Source organism: Procambarus clarkii, chromosome 77, assembly GCF_040958095.1.
Source record: "Procambarus clarkii isolate CNS0578487 chromosome 77, FALCON_Pclarkii_2.0, whole genome shotgun sequence".
In the NCBI taxonomy this organism is placed as follows: Eukaryota; Metazoa; Arthropoda; class Malacostraca; order Decapoda; family Cambaridae; genus Procambarus; species Procambarus clarkii.
In genome coordinates this window covers 20554935-20576709 of record NC_091226.1, presented here as the reverse complement: position 1 = coordinate 20576709, position 21775 = coordinate 20554935, and the positions used below count along the sequence as shown (strand labels likewise).

The following is a 21775-nucleotide window of genomic DNA, read 5'->3' as shown; positions in this document are numbered from 1 at the left end:
ATATTAGTCCGTCTGGCCTTGAGGGCGGCCGCCAATCAGATGAATGTGTGAGTAGCTACGTCTTTGTGCCTTTACTCACCACATAAGCTTAGATGTACAGTTATGGTGGACAAAATATGTAAATACGTATATATAGAGTCTGTGTATAGTGAACAAATGCAAGAACAGTATCGTGGGAGGAGAATGAGGGCGAGTGAGGTGGTGTTGAGGGAGGGAGTGGCAGTGTTTGGTGTTTGTTTGCTGGTGTTTGGCAGTCACTCTTCGTTGCTTTTTGACTCACAAGACCAACTTAGTAGTTCGTTATGGTGAACAAAACATGCAAATACTTATATATAACCTGTGTATATAGTGTAACAACAGCAAAACTATTTGTTTATTGTTTTATGAACATAATAATTGAATCACTAATATGCACAACATAATTTTGAGTACAGCGATGGTTCACACATTTTATAATATAAATATAACACAATTCACTGTATGGAATAATATTACTGTAAAAAAACTAAGAAAAAATCAATCAGAGACATTGAAATAATTAGGTAATAATATATTTGTGGCAACTGCCGTCTGACAGCTCGGGCGGAGTAGAGCCTGTCTGGCGAAGGCTCTGCCAACGCCCCTTTTTTGCCACACTTCTCTACCCTATTGCGGCTAAAATATGCCACCTACATTTTTTTTGTTATTTTTTCCGTGATCAGGGAACAAAAATGAACACTTTCAATACCAATGCAGTGCCTGTGAACAATCGTGATAAGTTGATAAAAGTGAGACCAGTGATGGATTACTTGAAAGAGAGGTTTGCTCAAGTTTACATCCCCAAGAAAGAGTTGTGTTTGGATGAGGGTACAATGGCATGGCGAGGCCGACTATCCTTCAAAGTGTACAATCCAAACAAACCAGACAAGTATGGTGTGAAACTTTATATGCTTGCTGAATCTGTCTCTGGGTACATATATGACTTTGACGTATACTCAGGTATTGGTAAGACGATAGTGGATACAGTAACGGGGTTGATGCAGCCTTTAGTGAACCAGGGTTACCATTTGTACATGGATAATTACTACAACTCGGTTACCCTGACAGAAACATTGAGAGAACTTGGGGTGTACACATGTGGCACAATTAGAATGCTACGTGGCGCCCCAAAGGTATTGCAAGCTCTAGCCAAGGGTAAACTTCCACTGGATACCACAGTATACCGCCGCAAAGATAATACCTTCATTCTCCTGTGGAAAGACAAGCGAGTGGTTTCAATCATTACCAACATCCACAATGCAGACACTCAGCGAGTTCAGCGAAGGAAGCGAATTCGCAACCAAGACGGAACAAGTGGAATACAACAGGTAACAGTGAACAAACCGACTGCAATTTGCGAGTACAATAAGTTCATGAAAGGTGTGGACCACTTCGATCAAATGGTTAAATATTACCATTTTACCAGGAAAACTCACAAGTGGACCAAAAAGATTACCTTTTATTTCCTGCAAATGGCATTGCATAATGCCTATGTTTTGTACAAATACAACACAACTGATCGAAAAAAGCTAACATTGCTACAGTTCCACGAAGTGGCAATCTGGGCCCTATTGCACTGGGACACAGAGGAGTGGCCTAAAACAACATCATCATCTCAACACTTGCGGCACGCTCCAGACATAAATGATGACACAGCTCCTGCCAATGCTGACGCCATGCCAACTCCCGGACCATCTGGTGCGAGGCGGCCTTTGTTCACTACACCACCTCAAGATGAAGCAGACAACGAATCTGAACCCGACATGTCTGCCACACTGCCAGTTGACGAAACTGTTTTGTCAGATGAATCTGACTCTCCTGCAACTCCTGTTACACCTCCAGCGAGAGGACCTGGCCGCCCTATTGTTGATTCAGAAAATCGCATGAACTACAAACTGAAACATGAAATTTACAGACTGCCCAAACGTCTCAAGTGTCATGCATGCGCACGGTCCGGTAAAAGGAAGGACACGAACTATGGATGCAAGACCTGTGGTGTTGCACTCTGTGTTGTTCCCTGCTACACCAATTACCACCGGAAACAGGTGTATTGGGTGGTGAAGAAGTAACCACCCGCAACAGCTTCACTCCACCTACAAACCATCTGTTGAGCAACTTCAGGAATGAAGAACCTGAAGAAGGTGGAGTGAAGAACAAATGCTCAACTTAATGTTCCACAACCAGCCTTCCCTTGGTAAGTACACCTATTTGGTCCAAGTTTGTGTAGTATAATTTAGCTCATAGAACATTCTATTGCGAAAACATTGCCACAAAAATGAATGACATACATACAATAATAATATCAGAACAGTGAAATAAGTATAAACTTTCAAAGCAACGTTTCGCGCGTGTGTCGTCCGGTCACCGTTACCGGGTAACAGTGCGCCCACTTCCCACGCTCTTGCGGGTGGGCCGGGACCATTATTCTACGATTATATTCATATCACCGTGTTGGGAATTTTATTGGGAGTCCATTGATACCAAAATTAAGGCTGTAGGACAATTGTAGAGGTGATAATAATCCCAAAAGTAAAAACATTTTGTTGCTGTTGAGCGCTCACGGCGACTCATCTTCATAGTTATTTATTTCATGCTGGTATCTCTATAGCTTTCGTGACTTTTTTTACTGATGTTCTTCTAGAGAATTTTATTGCGAACACGTTGGTACCAAAATGAAATACGTAGCATGAAAACTAAGGTCAGAAAAGTAAAAAGAGTATACACATTTTTGTTTTTACGCTTAAGCGATAAAAACGCCGCGCGCACATACGGTTGGCTGAGTGACCTTCGCCGAGAGCGCGAAAGTGTTAAGATATGGGCACCACACAACCGCTGCATATTCTAGCTTTGGCCTAACAAAAGTCGTGAACAATTTCTTTAGTATATCCCCATCCATGTATTTAAAAGCAATTCTGAAGTTAGAAAGCGTGGCATAGGCTCCTCGCACAATATTCTTTATGTGGTCCTCAGGTGATAGTTTTCTATCTAGAACCACCCCTAGATCTCTTTCTTTATCAGAATTCTTTAAAGATTTCTCACATAATTTATAGGTTGTGTGAGGTCTATGTTCTCCTATTCCACATTCCATAACATGGCATTTATTAACATTAAATTCCATTTGCCAAGTGGTGCTCCATATACTTATTTTGTCCAGGTCATCTTGAAGGGCATGACAATCATCAAAGTTTCTTATCCTTCCTATTATCTTTGCATCTTCAGCAAACATGTTCATATAATTCTGTATACCAACTGGTAGATCATTTATGTAGACAATAAACATCACTGGTGCAAGAACTGAACCCTGTGGTACTACACTTGTGACATTTCTCCAGTCCGATACATTGCCTCTGATCACAGCCCTCATTTTTCTATCAGTCAGAAATTTTTTTATCCATGTTAGAAGCTTACCTGTCACCTCTCCAATATTTTCCAGTTTCCAGAACAACCTCTTATGTGGAACTCTGTCGAAAGCCTTTTTTAGGTCCAGATAGATGCAGTCAACCCAACCATCTCTTTCCTGTAATATCTCTGTTGCTCGATCATAGAAACTTAGTAAATTCGATACACAGGACCTTCCAGATCGAAAACCATACTGTCTGTCTGATATTATATCATTTCTCTCCAGGTGTTCTACCCATTTAGATTTAATTATTTTTTCCAATATTTTGACTATTACACTTGTCAATGATACCGGTCTATAATTAAAGGGGTCTTCCCTGCTTCCACTTTTGTAGATTGGAACTATGTTAGCCTTTTTCCACACATCAGCTACAACTCCTGTAAACAGGGATGCCTGAAAAATCAGTTGAAGAGGAATGCTGAGCTCAGGTGCACATTCTCTCAGAACCCATGGTGAAACTCCATCTGGACCAACTGCTTTGTTCTTATTTAGCTCCTTGAGCATTTTTTCCACTTCATCTCTAGACACCTCTATGTTCTCTATGTTGTTCTCTGGAATTCTTATTGTATCTGGTTCCCTGAAGATTTCATTTTGTATAAACATACTTTGGAACTTTTCGTTTAATGTTTCACACATTTCCTTTTCATTTTCCGTGAATCTATTTCCCATTTTCAGCCTCTGAATATTATCCTTAACTTGCAATTTGTTGTTTATGAATTTATAGAATAGACCTGGTTCTGTTTTACATTTGTCTGCAATCCCTTTTTCAAAATTTCTTTCTGCCTCTCTCCTCACTGCCGTGTAGTTGTTTCTCGCATCTTTGTATCGCTGGTATGTGTGTGCGTGTGTGTGTGTGTGTGTGTGTGTATCTATATATATGTACATTTTCTGGGGGGAGCCCCGTCGGCTCCCCGGAGCTATCCCAGGCTGATATGCTAATGTCAGACTTTGGCATCAGTCATGTGTATGGAGTTCTTAGGCCTACCGGGGACCACGGCCAGAACCGGGCCCCCTCAGAGAGGCAAGGGGAGCAATGGCCTATAGAAGCCCCCGTGTAGTTGGAAGCATTCTATGTCTGCCATCGACCGGAACAGGCACCCAGAAAGGTAAGCGCCCCAAAACAAACCCCTATTCTGGTTAAAATTGCTACCTAATACCGAACTAGTGGATAGAACTCCCCAACCGAAAACAAGCAAATTAGTGTGACGTCACACACTGCCGCGCCGCTGTCTGCGCAGCTCCCCCCTCCCCGGGAGGGGGAAGGGGGAGCCCCAGACCCCCCGCGCCGGCTACCCACACCTCAGTTCTTGAGGCTGATGCTATTGGCGATGGTCGTGTGCTCTGGCTCCGGTGTCGCTACTGCACTGTGCTTTGAGTGTGGTGTTAGTTTTGTGGGTGCGAGAGCCAGGAGTTATCTTCAGTACTCGGGCTGCATGCGCCTAGGGCTGCCTTCCCTAGGTGCCCTGTAAGTACTGCCCTTGGGGCTTGGGGCCGCCTTCCACAGGCTCCTCGGGGTCTGCCTCTGCTGGTCCGTTTTACCTTTCGGTCGCCTGTTGGGCTCTTGGGTGTTCTGTTCTCCCTTGTTACCGGCAGGTAAGAGGCAGTTTGCACTGGTAGGGGCGCAGGGTGCTGCTCAGCTTGTATTTCCCGACATCGCGGCCGGCTCTGTTCCTTGGGGTTCGCTGTCCTCTTGCGGGGTTTTGTTTTTCTTTTTGTTTTTGCCTGGTGGGGGGTTCTGTCATTTTATTCAGTTTGTTTTTGCCCTTCCACTGTTCTCCTCGGTGGCGCCCCCTGCTAGGTCCCCGTGAGTGTACACGTCCCTGGGGTTCAGCTTTAGAAGTTTGCTTGGTAGTTTTGGGCGCCGGTTTGCAGCACCCTGCCTGGGACTACCTGAGCGCGAGTCCTCTTAAAGTAAACGCTCAGGACCCTGGGAATCCCCTAGGGGGCGCGTGGGTCCGATGGATGTGACCCCGGAGTCCCCACTCGCTGTGTGCGAGTTTGAGGGTTGCTCGGTCCCCTTGTCTCAGGGTGACCCTCATTGTTTTTGCCTCTGCCACGCTGCCTGTTGGGTCGGTGATACTTTCGACCCTGAGTCCTGTGAGTGTTGCTGCTTGCTTGTGACTCAATTTACCCAATCCTCTGATGATTCTATTCGGGTACAGGCGGCACGTGCGTTGCAGTCTAGGTTTCGTCTGTTGCAACGCGCTCGGTTGGTTGCTTCCCCGGATGCCCCGGGGCTGCCCCGCTTTGCTTTTCGAGACCCGGACTTGGGGGTGGGGGTCGCTTCGATCCTGGTTCAGTCCACACCTCCTCGTCCTTCCCCTTCTGTTCGTTCTGGTCCCCCGCCCCTGCTTCCGGCCCCGAAGCGTCTGAGGGTTTCGGGGTCGGAGCAGGGGTTACTTGATCTCGAGACTCGGGCAGCTTCGGGGGTTGCCCCTTCCGGGGGGGCGGCAGAGGCATTCGAGTCTTGTCTCCCGGCCGAAGCTTCAGGGTCTGACCAGTGGGCCCCCCTTCCTCCAGCTTTTCCGGCTGTTCCGTCCATGTCATGTGGGGTCGGGGCTTGGGGAGAGGACTCGGCCTCGGGTCCTGTGGGACGGACCTCGAGGCTGGGGAGGGGCTGACTTGGGGGCCTTGGGCCCCGCTGGACCCCGCCTGGGTTTTTCTTCCCACTGAGCGGGGCTTATTGTTACAAGGAGTGGGGTTTTCTTTCCCCCCCTCTGCGTACGAGTTGGATTTGGTGTCGGCCCCTCCCCGGGTACGGTTCCGTGTTCCCCCGGGTACGTCGGTTCCGTCCTTCCGGAGGTTTTCGGCTTATCGCATCCAACCTGGTGTGGTGCGAGCGGCCTTTGCAGCTTACCTCCTGCGTGACCCGGATTATGCCTCGGAAATGGATCCGTCCACGTTCAGGTTTGGGACTTCGTTCCCTTTCTGGCTCCGTTACGAGGTTCCGGAGTCGTCCTGGCTAGCAGACTGCCCCTTGTTTGGTCTGGATTCCTGGCATTCCTTCTGTCGTTCCCGCACGCTGGAGTGGCGGGAAGCTAACACGGTGCTTCAGGTTTTCCTGGGGGGTGAACTTGAGTACCTGAATGAGTGCTTGTTTGCCCCTGCCCTTCCCCGCGATGTGGGCGTTATTCAGCTCCATGTGCAGGTTCCCTCCCTTTCGGCGGCGCTCGTGGCGGAGGACTTGCACGCTCGGGGCCTTTTGTGTTCGGCCTTGCGGTTCTTTTCCCTCCTGGAGCTGTCTTCGGATTGGCTCGTGGAGGATGTGGGGACGCTTGGGTCCGTCCCGGGGTCCGGCACCTTGTCCTCGGCTGCGCGTTCGTCGGCTGCCTTGTTGAAGCTGTTCACGCCGATTTTGCGGGATGCGGTTTCCCTGTTCTATGCTTCCCGTCTCGCGTGTCGGCAGGCGGTGCTGGGTTCCTCCGTGGAATCTGCTTGGGCTCTGGCTCTTAGGCGTTCTTCACCTTTTTGTCCTCTCCTGTTTGGGGAGTCGGCCGTGGCGCAGTTTATTCAGGCTGCGTCGGCGGCTTGTCGTCCGATGTCGGACTTGTTGGTTTTCCGGGGGTCCCGGGGTGGGTCTTCCCGGAAAGGTCGTGCCAGGGCTCGGGGTTCCTCTCGTCGTGGTAGGCCTCTGGTGTCAGGTTTGGGGTTGGCTCCTCCTGCGGACCCTCCCTCGTCTGGTCGGCGCGGTGTTCGCGCTGTGCGGGGTTCTGGGTCTCGTAAGGGTCGCCGGCCCTTTCGCGGTTTGCCCCTTTGACGGGGCGATGGGGGGGCGGCTTGCGCTGTTCGCCCGCGCCTGGTCCCACGATTCGTGGGCCTTTCGGGTCGTGTCTCGCGGCCTGCGGTGGCGTTGGGTGGCCCCTCCCCCCTTTGGGGGGTCGGGGCTGACGGGGCAGGCTTCTTCCCCTGCGCTCTGTCGAGTCGTCTTGGAGCGGGTACGCTTGGGCGTCGTCGAAACGACGTCGTCCCTCAGATGGGTTTCCCGTCTGTTTCCGGTTCCGAAACGGGACTCTGCGGACCTGCGGTTCATTCTGGACTTGTCCCGTCTGAACCCCTGGGTTCATTGCCCCTCCTTTCGGATGACTACGCTGTCTCAGGTTCGGCTCCTCTTGGAGCCGGGTGCTTGGATGGTGTCCCTGGACCTCCGGGACGCTTATTGGCATGTCCCAATTCATCCGCGGTTCAGGGACTGGCTCGGTTTTGTAGTGGGGCGTCTGAGTTACCGCTTTCGTTGTCTCCCGTTCGGGTTGAACCTGGCACCTCGCGTGTTCACACGCCTTACACGGGTTGTGGTGGCTCGTTTGCGTCTCCTAGGTGTTCGGGTGTTGGCCTACCTCGACGACTGGCTGGTTTGGGCTCCCAGCCAGTCAGCTTGCTTGCTAGCCAGGGATTTGGTTCTTTCCCAGCTCGCCGGGTTCGGGTTCTTGGTGAACTGGAGGAAGTCCCATCTGGTTCCCTCTCAGGTTTGGACTTGGTTGGGTCTCGTGTGGGACTCTCGGACCGCCTCCTTGTCTCTCCCTCCGGAGTCTCTCCTGCGGCTGCGGTCCCGCCTTCGTCTGTTTCTGGAGGGCCCTCGGGTCACCCGGCGGTTGCTCGAGGGGCTGTGCGGGAGCCTGAACTTCGCGATGGTGGTCTACCCGCCGGGTCGGGTTTGGCTTCGACGGCTGTTCTGGTTCCTTCGGGGTTCCCCCTTCCGCCTCTCTCGCGATCGCAGAGTTCGACCCCCGGGGGACTTGCGTCGGTTGCTGCGTCACCGGCTTCCTCTTCGGGTTTTTCGGGGTTCAGTGCCTTGGCGCCTACCCGAGCCCTCGCTCGATGTGTACACGGATGCGTCGTCTCTCGGCTGGGGTTTTGTGACCAGTGCTCACCAGGCCGGCCAGGGGCGTTGGGATCCGTCCTTCCATCGAGCTCACAGTACGGTGCGGGAGTTCGCGGCAGTGTGGTTTGCTCTGGGGAGGATTCGGGTGGCCCGCGGATCGACGATTCGGCTCCATTCGGACTGCTCTCCGGTGGTTCATTGCCTGAACTGCGGGGGTTCGATGCGGTCCTTGTCTCTTTGGGGTTGGTCGCTTCGGGTGACTCGTCTGCTGAGTTCTCGGGGTTTGGCTCTCCTGGCGGTTCACGTACGGGGCGTGTCCAACGTCTTGGCCGACGCCCTGTCTCGCTTCGTTCCCCTCTCCACGGAGTGGACGGTCGACGACGAGTCCTTCCGTTGGCTTTGCCAGACGTTCGGGCGCCCCGAGGTGGACCTCTTCGCGTCGGCGTGGTCGCGGCGTCTTCCCGTTTATGCGGCGCCCTTCCCCGATTGCGAGGCCGTCGGGGTCGATGCCTTTCGGCTCGACTGGTCGAGGTGGGGGTTCCTGTACCTCTTTTCCCCGGTTCGGCTGTTGCTCCGGGTCCTGACTCGCTTAGAGACTTACCGGGGGAGAGTTGTCCTTCTGGCCCCTTGGTGGCCGGCCCAGCCTTGGTTTCAGGCGCTGGTTGCTCGGTGTCCGAACCCGAGGGTTTTCCCGCGGCTCCGCCTCTTTCAGCAGATCGGGCCGGTACGTCACGTAGCTGGTTCAATCTTCTCCTCGAGTCTTCGCGTATGGTTTTTTTGACTCGAGTCTATCATCATCTCTATGGTGATCAGGTGGCCTCCTTGTTGGTGTCCCACCTGAGGGCTTCTTCTCGGCGGCAGTATGAAGTTTCCTGGCGGTCCTTCCGTTTCTTTTTGCGTCTTCGTCGTGTTAGCTCCTTGTCTGTTCGGGTGGTCTTGTCCTTCCTCTCGTGGTTGTTTCAGGACCGTCATCTTATGCCTAACACTGTCGCTTCGTATCGTGCGGCGCTGGCGGAGCCGCTTCAGCTTGCTTTCGGTATCGATGTTACGTCTGCGCCGTTTCGCAAGCTGTCTCGTGCATTGTTTCACCTCCGGCCTGCTCATGCGTCGCCTGAGCCGTCCTGGTCTTTGGACAGAGTGCTCGCTTTCCTTTCATCTCCTCGTTTCGTTGTGGCCCCTTCGGTCCAGGATTGTTTTTCCAAGGCACTTTTCTTGTTGGCTTTGGCCTCTGGGGGTCGGGTAGGGGAGCTTCATGCTCTCCTCCGGTGCAGGGGTTTCTGCTCTTTTGGTCGTGGTGATAGTTTTGTTCGTTTGCAGCCGTCTCCTTCTTTTCTGGCGAAGAATGAGACTGCTGCGTTCCGGAGGGGTCCATGGGTGGTTGATGCTTGGTTGGTCAGGCCGGGGGTGCATCATGTTTTGTGTCCGGTTGCGGCGCTTCGCCGTTATTTGCGCGCCACAGCTTCTGTGTCCGGGGACGCGCTGTGGGTTGATCCGGTTTCCCTTCTTCCCTGTTCGCGGGTTCGGGTCTCTCAGGTCGTCCGCAGGGTTATTAGGTCTAGCCAGCCTGCGGTCTATCCCCGTGCCCATGACGTTCGTAAGTTCGCGGCTCTTGCTGCCGTCTTTGGGAATATGTCTTGGTCTGATATTCGGGCGCGGGGATTTTGGCGGTCGAACAGGGTCCTGGCTGCTCGTTACCTTGTGAATGTCCCTGGCCCTCGTCGGGCCTGTGTTGCTTTGGGTCGGCGGTTGCAGCCAGTTGTCTCGGCTTCGAGTTGAGGGGTGAGCGACGACCGCCTCCCGGGTAAGTCCCTCTTTTTCTGTCTGTGGGTAGTTAGCTCCGGGGAGCCGACGGGGCTCCCCCCAGAAAACCAGCGTTGAATGTAATGAAACGCCATTTTCTGGGTGAGTCCCGGAGGCTCCCCGGCATCCCTCCCTCCCTCCGGTCGGCGGTTTTTCGCGTTTTTGACATCCAGCCTCAAGAACTGAGGTGTGGGTAGCCGGCGCGGGGGGTCTGGGGCTCCCCCTTCCCCCTCCCGGGGAGGGGGAAGCTGCGCAGACAGCGGCGCGGCAGTGTGTGACGTCACACTAATTTGCTTGTTTTCGGTTGGGGAGTTCTATCCACTAGTTCGGTATTAGGTAGCAATTTTAACCAGAATAGGGGTTTGTTTTGGGGCGCTTACCTTTCTGGGTGCCTGTTCCGGTCGATGGCAGACATAGAATGCTTCCAACTACACGGGGGCTTCTATAGGCCATTGCTCCCCTTGCCTCTCTGAGGGGGCCCGGTTCTGGCCGTGGTCCCCGGTAGGCCTAAGAACTCCATACACATGACTGATGCCAAAGTCTGACATTAGCATATCAGCCTGGGATAGCTCCGGGGAGCCTCCGGGACTCACCCAGAAAATGGCGTTTCATTACATTCAACGCTGGTTTTTTTCGGAAGGGGGTTCGTTCCCTTCACTGTTGATTGGGCTTTGGGAGGGGGGGGGGCAGCTTGCTCTGTTGGCTCTCGCTTAGTCTCGCAGTTCGTGGGTGTTTTGCTTATTTTCCGGGATCTGGTGGCAATAGATGGCTTCTCCCCCTTTGGGGGGTTGGGGGCTGGCGGAGTGGGCTTCTTCCCCTGCGCTTCATGTCATCTTGGTGTGGGTGCGTTTGGACGTGGAACCCATCTTTCAAGTATTCCCTCCTGTTCTAGTGGAGACGCGGGCCTTGCGGATCAGGTTCGGTTGCAGTCCTTCCCAAGGAGAGTTGTCCTCGTAGCCTCTTGGTGACTGGCCCAACTTTGTGTTAAGATGCTGCTTCATAGGAGTCTTAACCCGGGGCGTCCCACCTGCGAGCTTCGTCTCAGCGACAGTGTGGCGTTTCTGTTTGCCATTTTCTTGCTCTTCGTGGGTTGTTCTCTCTTTCGCATCAGGTTATCTTGTCCTTTCTTAGTTTTTCAAGATCGATAATTGATGCTTCTTACTGTCACCTCATATCGTGTGGTGCTGGCGGAGCCGCTCTGTCTTGCGTTCGGGGTGGACATCACATCCGCCCTATTCCGCACAGTTTCTCTTGCGTTCCTTGATCAGGGTGTTCTCTTATCTTTCCTCTCCTCAGTTTGTGATAGCCCCTTTGTTTCAAGATTTTTTTCATAGGCCATATTTTGTTGGCATTGGCCTCTGCAGGTTGGGTCGGAGAGCTTCTGTCTCTCCTCCGGCGCAGGGGTTTCTGCTCTTTTGGTACTAGTGGTAGGTTTGTACGTTTGCAGCCTTTCTCCATTCTTCTGGCGACGGCTGAGTCGGCTGCTTTCCGGAAGATGCCTTGGGTTATTGATTCTTGGTTGATTCGACTGGGGATGCGTCATGTTTGATGTTTGTTGTGTCCTGTTGTGGCTTTTTGCTGGTACCTGCATGCCGTGGCTGGGGATGCACTTTGGGTTGATCTGGTTCCCCTCGTTCCCTGTTTCAGGGCTCAGGTCCCCCAGGTCGTCTGCAGGGTTCCTCAGTCTACCAGCCTGCGGTCTATCCTTGCGCCCATGCCGTTCGGACGTGTGCAACTTTCGCTGCCGTGTTTGGTGACGTCTTGGGCTCATTTCGGGTGCGGGGATTTGGGGGTTGCACAGGTTCGTGGCTGCCCGTTATTTTGTGAGCATGCCTGCTCCAGTGCGTTCTTGTGTTGCTTTGGGTTGCTGGTTGCTGCCTGTTGTCTCGACTTCGCGTTGTGGAGTTTGTGGCGGCCGCCTCCCGGGTCAGCCCTTTCTTTTCCTTCTCTCTGGGGTATGTAGCTCCAGGGAGCCATAGGGGCTTCCCATAGAAAACCAGCATTGAATGTAATGAAATGCCATTTTCTGTGTGAGCCCGGGAAGCTTCCTGGCAACCCTCCCTCCCATCGGTCGGTGGTTTTTTGCGTTGGTTGAAGCTTAGCTTCCGAACTGGTGCTAAGCGGCCAGTGCGGTGAGGTCCAGGGCCCCCCCTCTCACTCTTGGGGAGGGGTATGACGGCGTATGGGCCCCCTTTTTTTTTTTACTGGAAAAAAGGGCCGATATGGAACACCGGATTCGCCGAACTTTGGAAAAAAGGGCCAATATGCTCCTAAGGATTTCTTATGGGAAAAATTAAAGGAAAAAGGGCCAATATGGAACACCGGATTCACCGAACTTTGGAAAAAGGGCCGATATGCTCCTAAAGGTTTCTTATGAGAAAAATAATTTTGGAGATGTTAGAAGTTTGTTAAGAGTTCTTATAGGAGAAATTCCAATTTTTCAGAGTTCTTATGAGGAAAATAATTTCATAGAAGTTTGTTAAGAGTTCTTATTGGAAAATTCAAATTTTTTCAGAGTTCAGTTTTATGAAAATATTTCAGAGTTCGTGTAATCATAGAAGTTTATTTATGAGTGTAAGATCGAAATTTGGAAAAAAAAAACATTTTCAGAGAATATTGTCATAGAACTTTTGTTAAGGAAAACAGACATCTTAGCCGTAACTTTTAGTTTTTATATCCATTTACAGCTATTTCACCTGTTAAAGACCGAAAATTATTCAGAGACCATATGAAGATCGATTTTCAACAGAGTCCATTTTCAGGCCAAAATTAGTCAGAGTCTATTTAAGACAGAGACCAGTTTAAGCTCAAATTTCATCAGAGTCCAGTAAAGACCGAAAATTAGCCAGAGTCCAGTTTATACCCAAAAATGATCAGTCCAATTAACGGCAGAAATTCATCAGAGTCCAGTAAAAGACCGAAAAATTAACTCCACTCTGTGCTCAAAAATATTCAGTCCAGTAATGACTGAAAATTAGGCAGAGTCCATACAAGATCAGATTTTAACAGAGTCTCCTAAAGACCGAAAAATAGTCAGAGTCCAGTTCAAGACACAAATTTCTCAGAGACCCAAATTTGTCAGAGACCAGATTTTCGCTACTAATAGCCCAATTTTTGCCTAATTTTAAAGTCATATTTCAGACGGAGTAAATCAAACCGAGTCAGTAAGCAAGCTCCAGCTCCTGTTCCCGCCTTAACCCCCTTTCATAACATCTTTACTAACAGTCCAATCCCCCTGAAATTTTAAACAGTCATACTTTTATATGATATGTATGTATCTTTTATATGTATACTTCTCTTCAACAATGCTCCTACTCATCCTCCAGGCTTGGAGGATTCATTGTTCGAGAAATTTAGTTTTCTCACAGTAAAGTTCCTTCCTCCTAACACCACTTCTCTAATTTAGCCTATGGACCAGAAAATCATTGCCAATTTTTAAGTAACTTTATGAAAGGGCACTTTTCCGGAGATGTGTTGAAGTGACTGATGCCACAAACCTCGCCATCAAAAAGTTCTGGAAAAAACATTTTAATATTTTTAGTGCTTTAAAACTCATAGACAAAGCCTGGCAAGAAGTGACTCTAAGAACCATGACTTCTGGCTGGAAAAATTTGTGGCCTGATTGTGGTCCAGAACGAGATTTTGAGGTGTTTGAGCCTGAACATGAAGTGCCTCTTGTTGAGGAAATTGTTTCTCTGGGTTGGCAGCTGGGCTTGGAGTTGGATGGTACTGATGTGGAGGAGTTGGTGGAGGAACACAGTGAAGAACTGACCACTGAAGAACTCCAAGCCCTTCACAAGGAGCAGAAACAAGAGGCAGTTGTGGAAATTTTTTCAGGGAAGGAGGCGGCAGTACAGAATGTCCCTTCTTCATTAAGAAAATGCGTGCAGCATGGAAAGAACTGCAGACGTTTGCAGAAATGACTCGCCCAAATCATTTTGCAGTAGGCTGTTGCCTTAACCTTTCAATGACACTGATATGTCACTACAGACAAGTGTTAAGATGTAGGGAAACAAGTCTCTATGGAAAGGTTCTTAGTGAGACAAACAAGCAGGGAGCCACAGCCAGGTCCTAGTGGTATGCCTGCAAAATGTAGGAGTGAGTGTACCCCAGAGAAGTCATCACTGCCTGATGTTATAATGGAAGGGGACTTCCCTTCCAGACACTAACACCTCTCCTCCTCAGTGTCTTCCATATGACAACAAGAGCCATGAGTAAAGGTAAGATATAACTTGTATATAGTGTAGCACAAAATATTTGTAGTATTAAGTTTGAAATGTATTTTTTAAGTTAATATTTTTGGGGTGTGTGGAACAGATTAATTCAGTTTACATTGTTTCTAATGGGAAAATTCGTTTTGGTTTACAAACCGTCTCTGGGAACAGATTAAATTCGTAAACGGAGGTACCACTATACTTTAAATGTAAAGTGCTCATATGCCATTGCTCCTTGCGGGGACCAGGTCCTGGCTCGTGGTTCCCTGTAGACCTAAGAGCTCCTTGTGACTGATGGCCCCAAACTAATATAGCGCATACCAGTTCGGATAGCTTTAGGGACCCTCCTGAGCTGCCCCCAGAAAAGGGCGTTTTATTATTTTCAAAGCTGACGTTAGGCTGTAAGTATGCACTGCCTTGAGCAGGGCGGCGCATACTTTTGTTGGGTACTGTACATTATAAAGGAGTGTTGGCAGTGTTCCTGCTACTAACCTAAAATTGGATGTTACTTTACTGTCATGAACTTATGTCAACTATAGGCTTGCATTTTGTAAACAAAGGATTTATGTATGAAGGAGAAAATGAAGAGTTTGGAATGGGTAAGGGGATGTATTTCTTATGTACCTATAGAAAATATTGTGTGTAGAATTGTACATATAAGTGTGCAAGTGTTAAAGATGATATAAAATATTTGTCATTTGTTTTAATTGTAAAAGCTTTTAATGTTGTACTTTTTTTCTTTAGGAGTCAATCAACCAGCAAACTGGGATCTTTCATTAGCAGTCAGATTCATCACTTGCTGCCTGCTCTAGCAGTTCGAGCAGCACAGGAATCCAGACCTGGACTTCTGCAGGAGCTTGCAGCTTGTCTTGGAGTTCGCCTTCGAGACATTCTAATTGACCATTTTCAGGTGCTGTTGCTATGTCATTATTTTGCATACTTTATCGTTAGTTTCTCTAAATGTTCATTTATACCCAAAGACATCATCTCTGTGTGGAATTTCCAATAAGTTTGGCTGATGGTAATAACAATGTTTTGCAGTCATCACTAGCTCTGCCTGTTGTTTGTTCTCTTACTTAGACTTCCAGTGTCAAAATGCTTCATCTGTGATCTCTTCATTTCTTAACTTGTAGTCCTATTTACCCATTACACTAAAACTTGTCTTTCATAGTTATGCTCATAATTGTAATGAACTTAAGCATAATACATCAAGAACCAATTAGAATAGTAAACTACACTGCTATCAACAAAGCAGTGTAGTTTACTATTCACGACTGTGAATGTTAACTTCACAACTATCAACTTACCCCAGAAATCCTTCCCTGCCATAACTCTGTGACTAAACTCATCCTAGAAATTTCTGAAAATAAAAAAAAATAGTATTAGAAAAACTTTATTAGTATGATAGTATTACTATAATAAATTTTCTGAGGGGAGCCCCTTCGGCTCCCCGGAGCTTACTAGGCTGATATGCTAATGTCAGACTTAGGCATCAGTCATGTGTATGGAGTTTTGTGGGCCTACCAGGGACCACGATCCAGAACCTGGCCCCCTCAGAGAGGCATGGGGGAGCAATGGCATATAGAAACCCCTGTGTGGTTGGAAGCATTTTATGTCTGCTATCGACCGGATTAGGCACCCAGAAAGGTAAGCATCCCAAAACAAACACCTATTCTGGTGAAAATATTGCAACCAAAAGCTGAACACGTGGATAGAACTCCCCTAAAAGAAACGAGAAAACGAGCATGACATCACACGTCGCCGTGCCGCTGTCTGTGCAGCTCCCTCCTCCTCGAGAGGGGGAAGGGGAAGACCCAGCCCCCCCCCCACACTGGCTACCCACGGTCAGTTCTCAGGCTGATGCTAGAGGCAGAAGTCGTGTGCTTGGCTCCAGTTTTTCCAGCACTGTGCTTTATGTGTGGTGGTTGTCTTCCAGGGGTGCTAGAGCCAGGAGTTATTCTCCAGTACTCGGGCTGCATGCGCCTAGGGATCTCGTTCCTAGGTGCCCTGTAAGTACTGCCCTCGGAGGTTGGGGTTCCCTTCCACAAGTTTCTCGGGGTCTGCCTCTGCTAGGCCGTATATCTGCTTGGTTTTCGGCTGCCCTTTTGGTGCCTAGGGGTTTTGTCTTCCTGGTTTACCTTAGGGTAAGAGGCAGCTGCACTGGTGGGGCGCAGGGTACTGCGCGGCTTGTTTTCATCACTTACAGCGGTCGGCTCTGTTCCTTGGGGTATGTTGTCCTCTTGTGGGGTTTTGTTTTTCTTTGTGTTTTTGTCTTGTTGGGGGGTCTGCCTTGCTTTCCCGTTGTTTAGTGCCTGACCTGTGCACGGTTCTCTTCTGGTGGTGCTCCTTGCCAGGTCCCAGTGAGTGTACACATCCCTGGGATTCAGCTTTAGACAGTTGTTTGGTAGTTTTGGGTGCCGGTTAGCAGTACCCTGAATGGGATTACCTAGGCGTGAGTTTTCATTGAGCGTTCAGGACCCTGGAAATCCCCTAGGGGGCGTGTGGGTCCGATGGATGTGTCCCCGCAGGCCCCCTCGCTTCGGGCGAGTTCGAGGGTTGCTCAGTCCCCATGACTCAGGGTGACCCTCACGGTTTTTGCCTCCGTCACGCTGCCTGTTGGTTCGGTGACACCTTCGACCTGGAGTCATGCGAGTTGTGTTGCTTGCTAGTGACTCAGTTTACCCAATCTCCTGATGATGTTCTATGGGTACAGGCAGTGCAGGCATTGCATGTGTGCTTTAGGTTATTGCAGCGTGCTAGGTTGGTTGCTCACCCGGATGCCCCGAGGCTGCCCCGTTTTGCTTATAAGGACCCGGACTTGGAGTTGGGGGATCGCTTCGACCTTGGTTCAGTCTGCAACCCCCTCATCCTTCCCCTGCTGTGGTGCATCCTGGTCCCTCTCCCCATCCCCCCTGCTTCCAGCCCCGAAGCGTCTGAGGGTTTCGGGGTCGGGGAAGGGTTTAGATGGTCTTGAGTCTCGGGCAGTCTCAGGGGATGCCCCTTCCGGTGTGGCGACAGAGGCATTCGAGTCCTCTCTCCCTGCCGAAACCTCTGGGTCTGACCAGTGGGCCCCCTTCTGTTCGGCTTCTCCAAGGCTCTTTTTCTGTTGGCATTGGTCTCTGGGGATCTGGTTAGGGAACTTCATGCTCTCGTCCGGCGCAGGGGTTTCTGCTCCTTCGGTCTTCGTGATGTTTTTTTTCGTTTGCTGCCATCTCCTTCTTTTCTGGTGAAGAATGAGACTTTTTCTTCAGGGGCAGGTGCTCTGGGGGGATGACTCGACCCTGGGTCCCGAGGAGGAGATTCTTGGGGCTGGGGAAGGGCTGACTTAGGGGCCTTGTGACCCGACCTTGCAGGGCTTATTGTTACAAGGAGTGGGGTTCTCTTTTCCCCCTCTGCGTACGAGTTGGATTTGGCCGAGGGAACACCCGCATTCCCTAGGGTGCGTTGGTACTGTCTTTCCGGAAGTTTATGGATTACCGCACCCGTGTTCCCTCGGGTGCATCGGTTCTGTCTTTCCGGAAGTTTATGGCTTACCGCATCCAACCGTCTGTGGTGCGGGCGGCCTTGGCAGTGTATCTCCTGCGTGACCCAGATTATGCCTTGGTGATGGATCCGTCATCTTTCAGGTTTGGGAATTCGTTCTCTTTCTGGGTTCGTTACGAGGTTTCGGAGTCGTCCTGGCTGGCAGACTGTCCTATTTTTGCTTTGGAGGCTTGGCATTCTTTCTGTCATTCCCGCACGCTTGAATGGTGCGAGGTCTTGACGGTGGTTCAGGTTTTCCTGGAGGGCGACCTTGAGCACCTCAATGAGTGCTTGTTTGCTCCTGCCCTTTCCCGGGATGTTGGTGTTCTGCAGCTCCGTGTGCAGGTTCCCTCCCTTTCGGCCGTGCAGGTGGCGGAGGACTTGCGTGCCTGTGGCCTCTTGGCTTCGGCATTGCGCTTCTTTTCCCTCTTGGAGCTGTCTTTGGACTGGCCTGAGGAGGATATCGGGGCGCTATGGGCCATTCCAGGATCCGGTGCCTTGAGCTTGGTGGCGCACACGCCGTCTGCCTTGTTGAAGCTGTCTGCGCCAATCTTGCGGGATGCGGTTTCCCTGTTCTACACTTCCCGGCTCGCGTGTCGGCAGGCGGTGCTTGCCTCCTTGGAATCGGCCTGGGCTCTGGCCCTTAGGATGTCTTCGCCTTTTTGTCCTTTGCTTTTTGCTCCTTCGGCCGTGGCGCAGTATATTCAGGCTGCTTCGGCCAGCTGCCATTCTATGTCGGACTTGTTGGTTCTCCTGGGGTCCCGGGTGGGGGTGCCTTCCCGGAGAGGTCGTGCGAGGGCTTAGGGTTCCACTCGTCGTGGTAGGCCACTGGTGCCAGTTTTGGGTTCAGCTCTGCCTTCGGACCCGTCTTCGTTTGGTCGGCGTAGTGTTCACCCTGTGCAAGGTTCTGGGTCTTGTAAGGGGCGCCGGCCCTTTTGCAGTTCACCCCATTGACGGGGCGATGGGGGGGGGGGGAGGCTTGCACTGTTCGCTTACGTCTGGTCCCACGATTTGTGGGCGTTTCGGGTTGTTTCCTTCGGCCTGTGGTGGCGTTGTGTGGCTCCTCCTGGTTCGGGGGGTTTGGGGCTGGCGTGGCAGGCCTCTTCTCTTGCGCTCCATAGAGTCATCTCTGAGTGGGTTCGCTTGGTCGTCGTCGAAACGACATCGTCCCTCAGATGGGTTTCCCGTCTGTTTCCAGTGCCGAAACGGGACTGTGCGGACCTGAGGTTCATTCTGGACTTGTCCCATCTGAACCCTTGGGTTCATTTCCCCTCCTTTTGGATGAATATCCTGTCTCAAGTTCGGCTCCTGCTAGAGCCGTGTTCTTGGATGTGTCCCTTGACCTCTGGGACACTTATCAGCACGCCCCGATTCATCCGGGGTGCAGGGACTGGCTCGGTTTTGTTGTGGGGCGTCAAGGTTACCCCTTTCATTGTCTACCTTTCGAGTTGAATCTGGCACCTCGCGTGTTCACATGCCTTACGTGGGTCGTTGTGGCTCGTGTGCGTCTGTTAGGTGTTCGGGTGTTAGCCTTCCTCGACGACTGGCTAGTTTGGGCTCCCAGCCAGTCCGCTTGTCTGCTAGTCAGGAATCTGGTGCTTTCCCAGCTCGCCGGTTTCGGATTCTTGGTGAACTCGAGGAAGTCCCATCTGGTTTCCTCCCAGGTTCGATTGTGGCTGGGTCTTGTGTGGGACTCTGGACCACTTACTTGTCTCTTCTCTGGTTGTGGTCCTGTTTAGAAACAGGCTTGCGCCTGTTTCTAGAGGGCTCCCAGGTCACTCGACGGTTGCTCGAGGGTTTGTGCAGGAGTCTGAACTTCGCGATGATGGTCTACCAACCGGGCCGGGGTTTGGCTTCGTCAGCTGTTCTGGTTCCTTCGGGGTCGTCATTTCCGGTTTTCTCGCGATTGCTGGGTTCCACCCCCGGGGGGCTTTGTGTCGGCTGCTGCATCGCCGGCTTCCTCTTCGGGTTTTTCGGGGTTGAGTGCCTTGGAGCCTACCCGAGACCTAGCTCGATGTGTTCACTGACGCTTCGTCTCTCAGCTGGGGCTTTGTGACCAGTGCTCACCAGGCCGGCCAGAGGCAATGGGATCTGTCCTTCCGTCGAGCCCACAGCACGGTACGGGAATTCGCAGTGGTGTGGTTTGCGCTTTGCAGGGTTTGGGTCGCCCGCGGATCGACGATCCGGCTCCATTCGGACTGCTCCCCAGTGGTTCATTGCAACAGCTGAGGGAGGTTTGATGCGGTCCTTAGCTCTTTGGCGCTTGTCGCTTTGGGTGACTCGTCTGCTGAGTTCTAGGGGTTTGGCCTAGAGTTCGCGGGCGACCTGAGTTCTAGGGGTCCTCATCACCCCGTGGTGGCCGGCCCAGCTGTGGTTTCAGGTATTTCTTGCCCGGTATCCGAACCCGGAGGTTTTCCCGCGGCTCTGCCTCTTCCAACAGATCGGACCGGTACGTCACATGACTGGTTTGATCTTTTCCTCGAGTCTTCGCGTATGGTTTTTTTTTACTCGGGTTTATCATCATCTCTATGGTGATCAAGTTGCTTCTTTGTTGTTGTCCCACCTGTGGGCTTCGTTTCAGCAGCAGTATGAAGTCTCCTGGCGGTCCTTCCAGTTCTGTTTACATCTTTGTCGTTGTGCTTTGCTTTCTGTTAAAGTGGTGGTGTCCTTTCTCTCTTGGTTTTTCTTGGACCGTCACTTTATGCCTAACACTGTCTCCTCATATCGTATGGCGCTGGCGTAGCCAAGTCAGCTTGCTTTCAGTATTGATATTACTTCTGCGCTGTTTCTCAAGCTGTCTCGTGCATTGTTTCACCTCCGGCCTGCTCATGCGCTGCCTGAGCCGTCCTGGTCTTTGGACAGAGTGCTCTCTTTTCTTTCTTCTCCTCAGTTTGTTGTGGCCCTTCGATTCAGGATTGTTTCTCCAAGGCTCTTTTTCTGTTGGCATTGGTCTCTGGGGATCTGGTTAGGGAACTTCATGCTCTCGTCCGGCGCAGGGGTTTCTGCTCCTTCGGTCTTCGTGATGGTTTTTTTCGTTTGCTGCCATCTCCTTCTTTTCTGGTGAAGAATGAGACTGCTGCTTTCCAGAGGGTTCCCTGGGTTGTTGATTCTTGGTTGGTCAGGCCAGGTTTGGATCATGTTTTGTGTCCGGTTGTGGCTCTTCGCCGTTATTTGGACACCACGGCTTCTGTGTCCGGGGACGCGCTTTGGGTAGATCCAGTTTTCCTTCTTCCCTCTTCGTGGGTGCAAGTCTCCCAGGTCATCTGCAGAGTTTTTTTTTTTTTTTTTTTTTTTTTTTTTTTTTTTTTTTTTATAGATATATACAAGAGTTGTTACATTCTTGTACAGCCACTAGTACGCATAGCGTTTCGGGCAGGTCCCTGGAATACAACCCCCACGAAGAATCGTTTTTACAACCAAGTACACATTTTACTGTTGAGTTAAATAGAGGCTATAGTTAAGGATTTGTGCCCAGTAAATCTTCCCCGGCCAGGATACGAACCCATGACAAAGCGCTCGCGGAGTGCCATGTGAGTGTCTTACCACTACACCACGGAGACTGGTGTAAGGTGTTATTAAGGCTAGCCAGTCTGCGGTCTATCCCTGTACCCATGACGTTCGTAAGTTTGCTGCCGAAGGGGCTTCCTCCAGATAACCAGCATTGAATGTAATGAAACGTCATTTTCTGGATGAGACCCGGAGGCTCCTCGTCATCCCTCCCTCCCTCCCTCCCTCCGGTCGGCGTTTTTTCGTGTGTTTTTGACATTCAGCCTCAGAACTGACGGGAGGATAGCCGGCGTGGGGGTTCTGGGGCTCCGCTTTCCCCCACTCCTTGGGAAGGAGAAGCTACTCAGACAGCGGTGCGGCGACATATGACGTCATGCTCGTATACTCATTTCTCTTAGGGGAGTTCTATCCACTTGTTCGGCTTTTGGTAGCAATATTTTCACCAGAATAGGGGTTTGTTTTGGGATGCTTACCTTCTGGTGCCTGACCCAATCA

At 50.9% G+C, this 21775-nt stretch overlaps 1 protein-coding gene across 3 annotated transcripts in view; it reads left to right on the top strand.

Moving 5' to 3' along the window:
* mei-41 (meiotic 41) overlaps window positions 1-21775 on the top strand; it is a 641172-nt gene that overhangs the window by 219483 nt on the left and 399914 nt on the right. For all 3 annotated transcript variants that reach the window (XM_045729178.2, XM_045729176.2, XM_045729177.2), the window contains one exon: window positions 14996-15161. In XM_045729178.2, the coding sequence (XP_045585134.2) occupies window positions 14996-15161 (166 nt within the window). The remainder of the gene's footprint in view (window positions 1-14995; window positions 15162-21775) is intronic.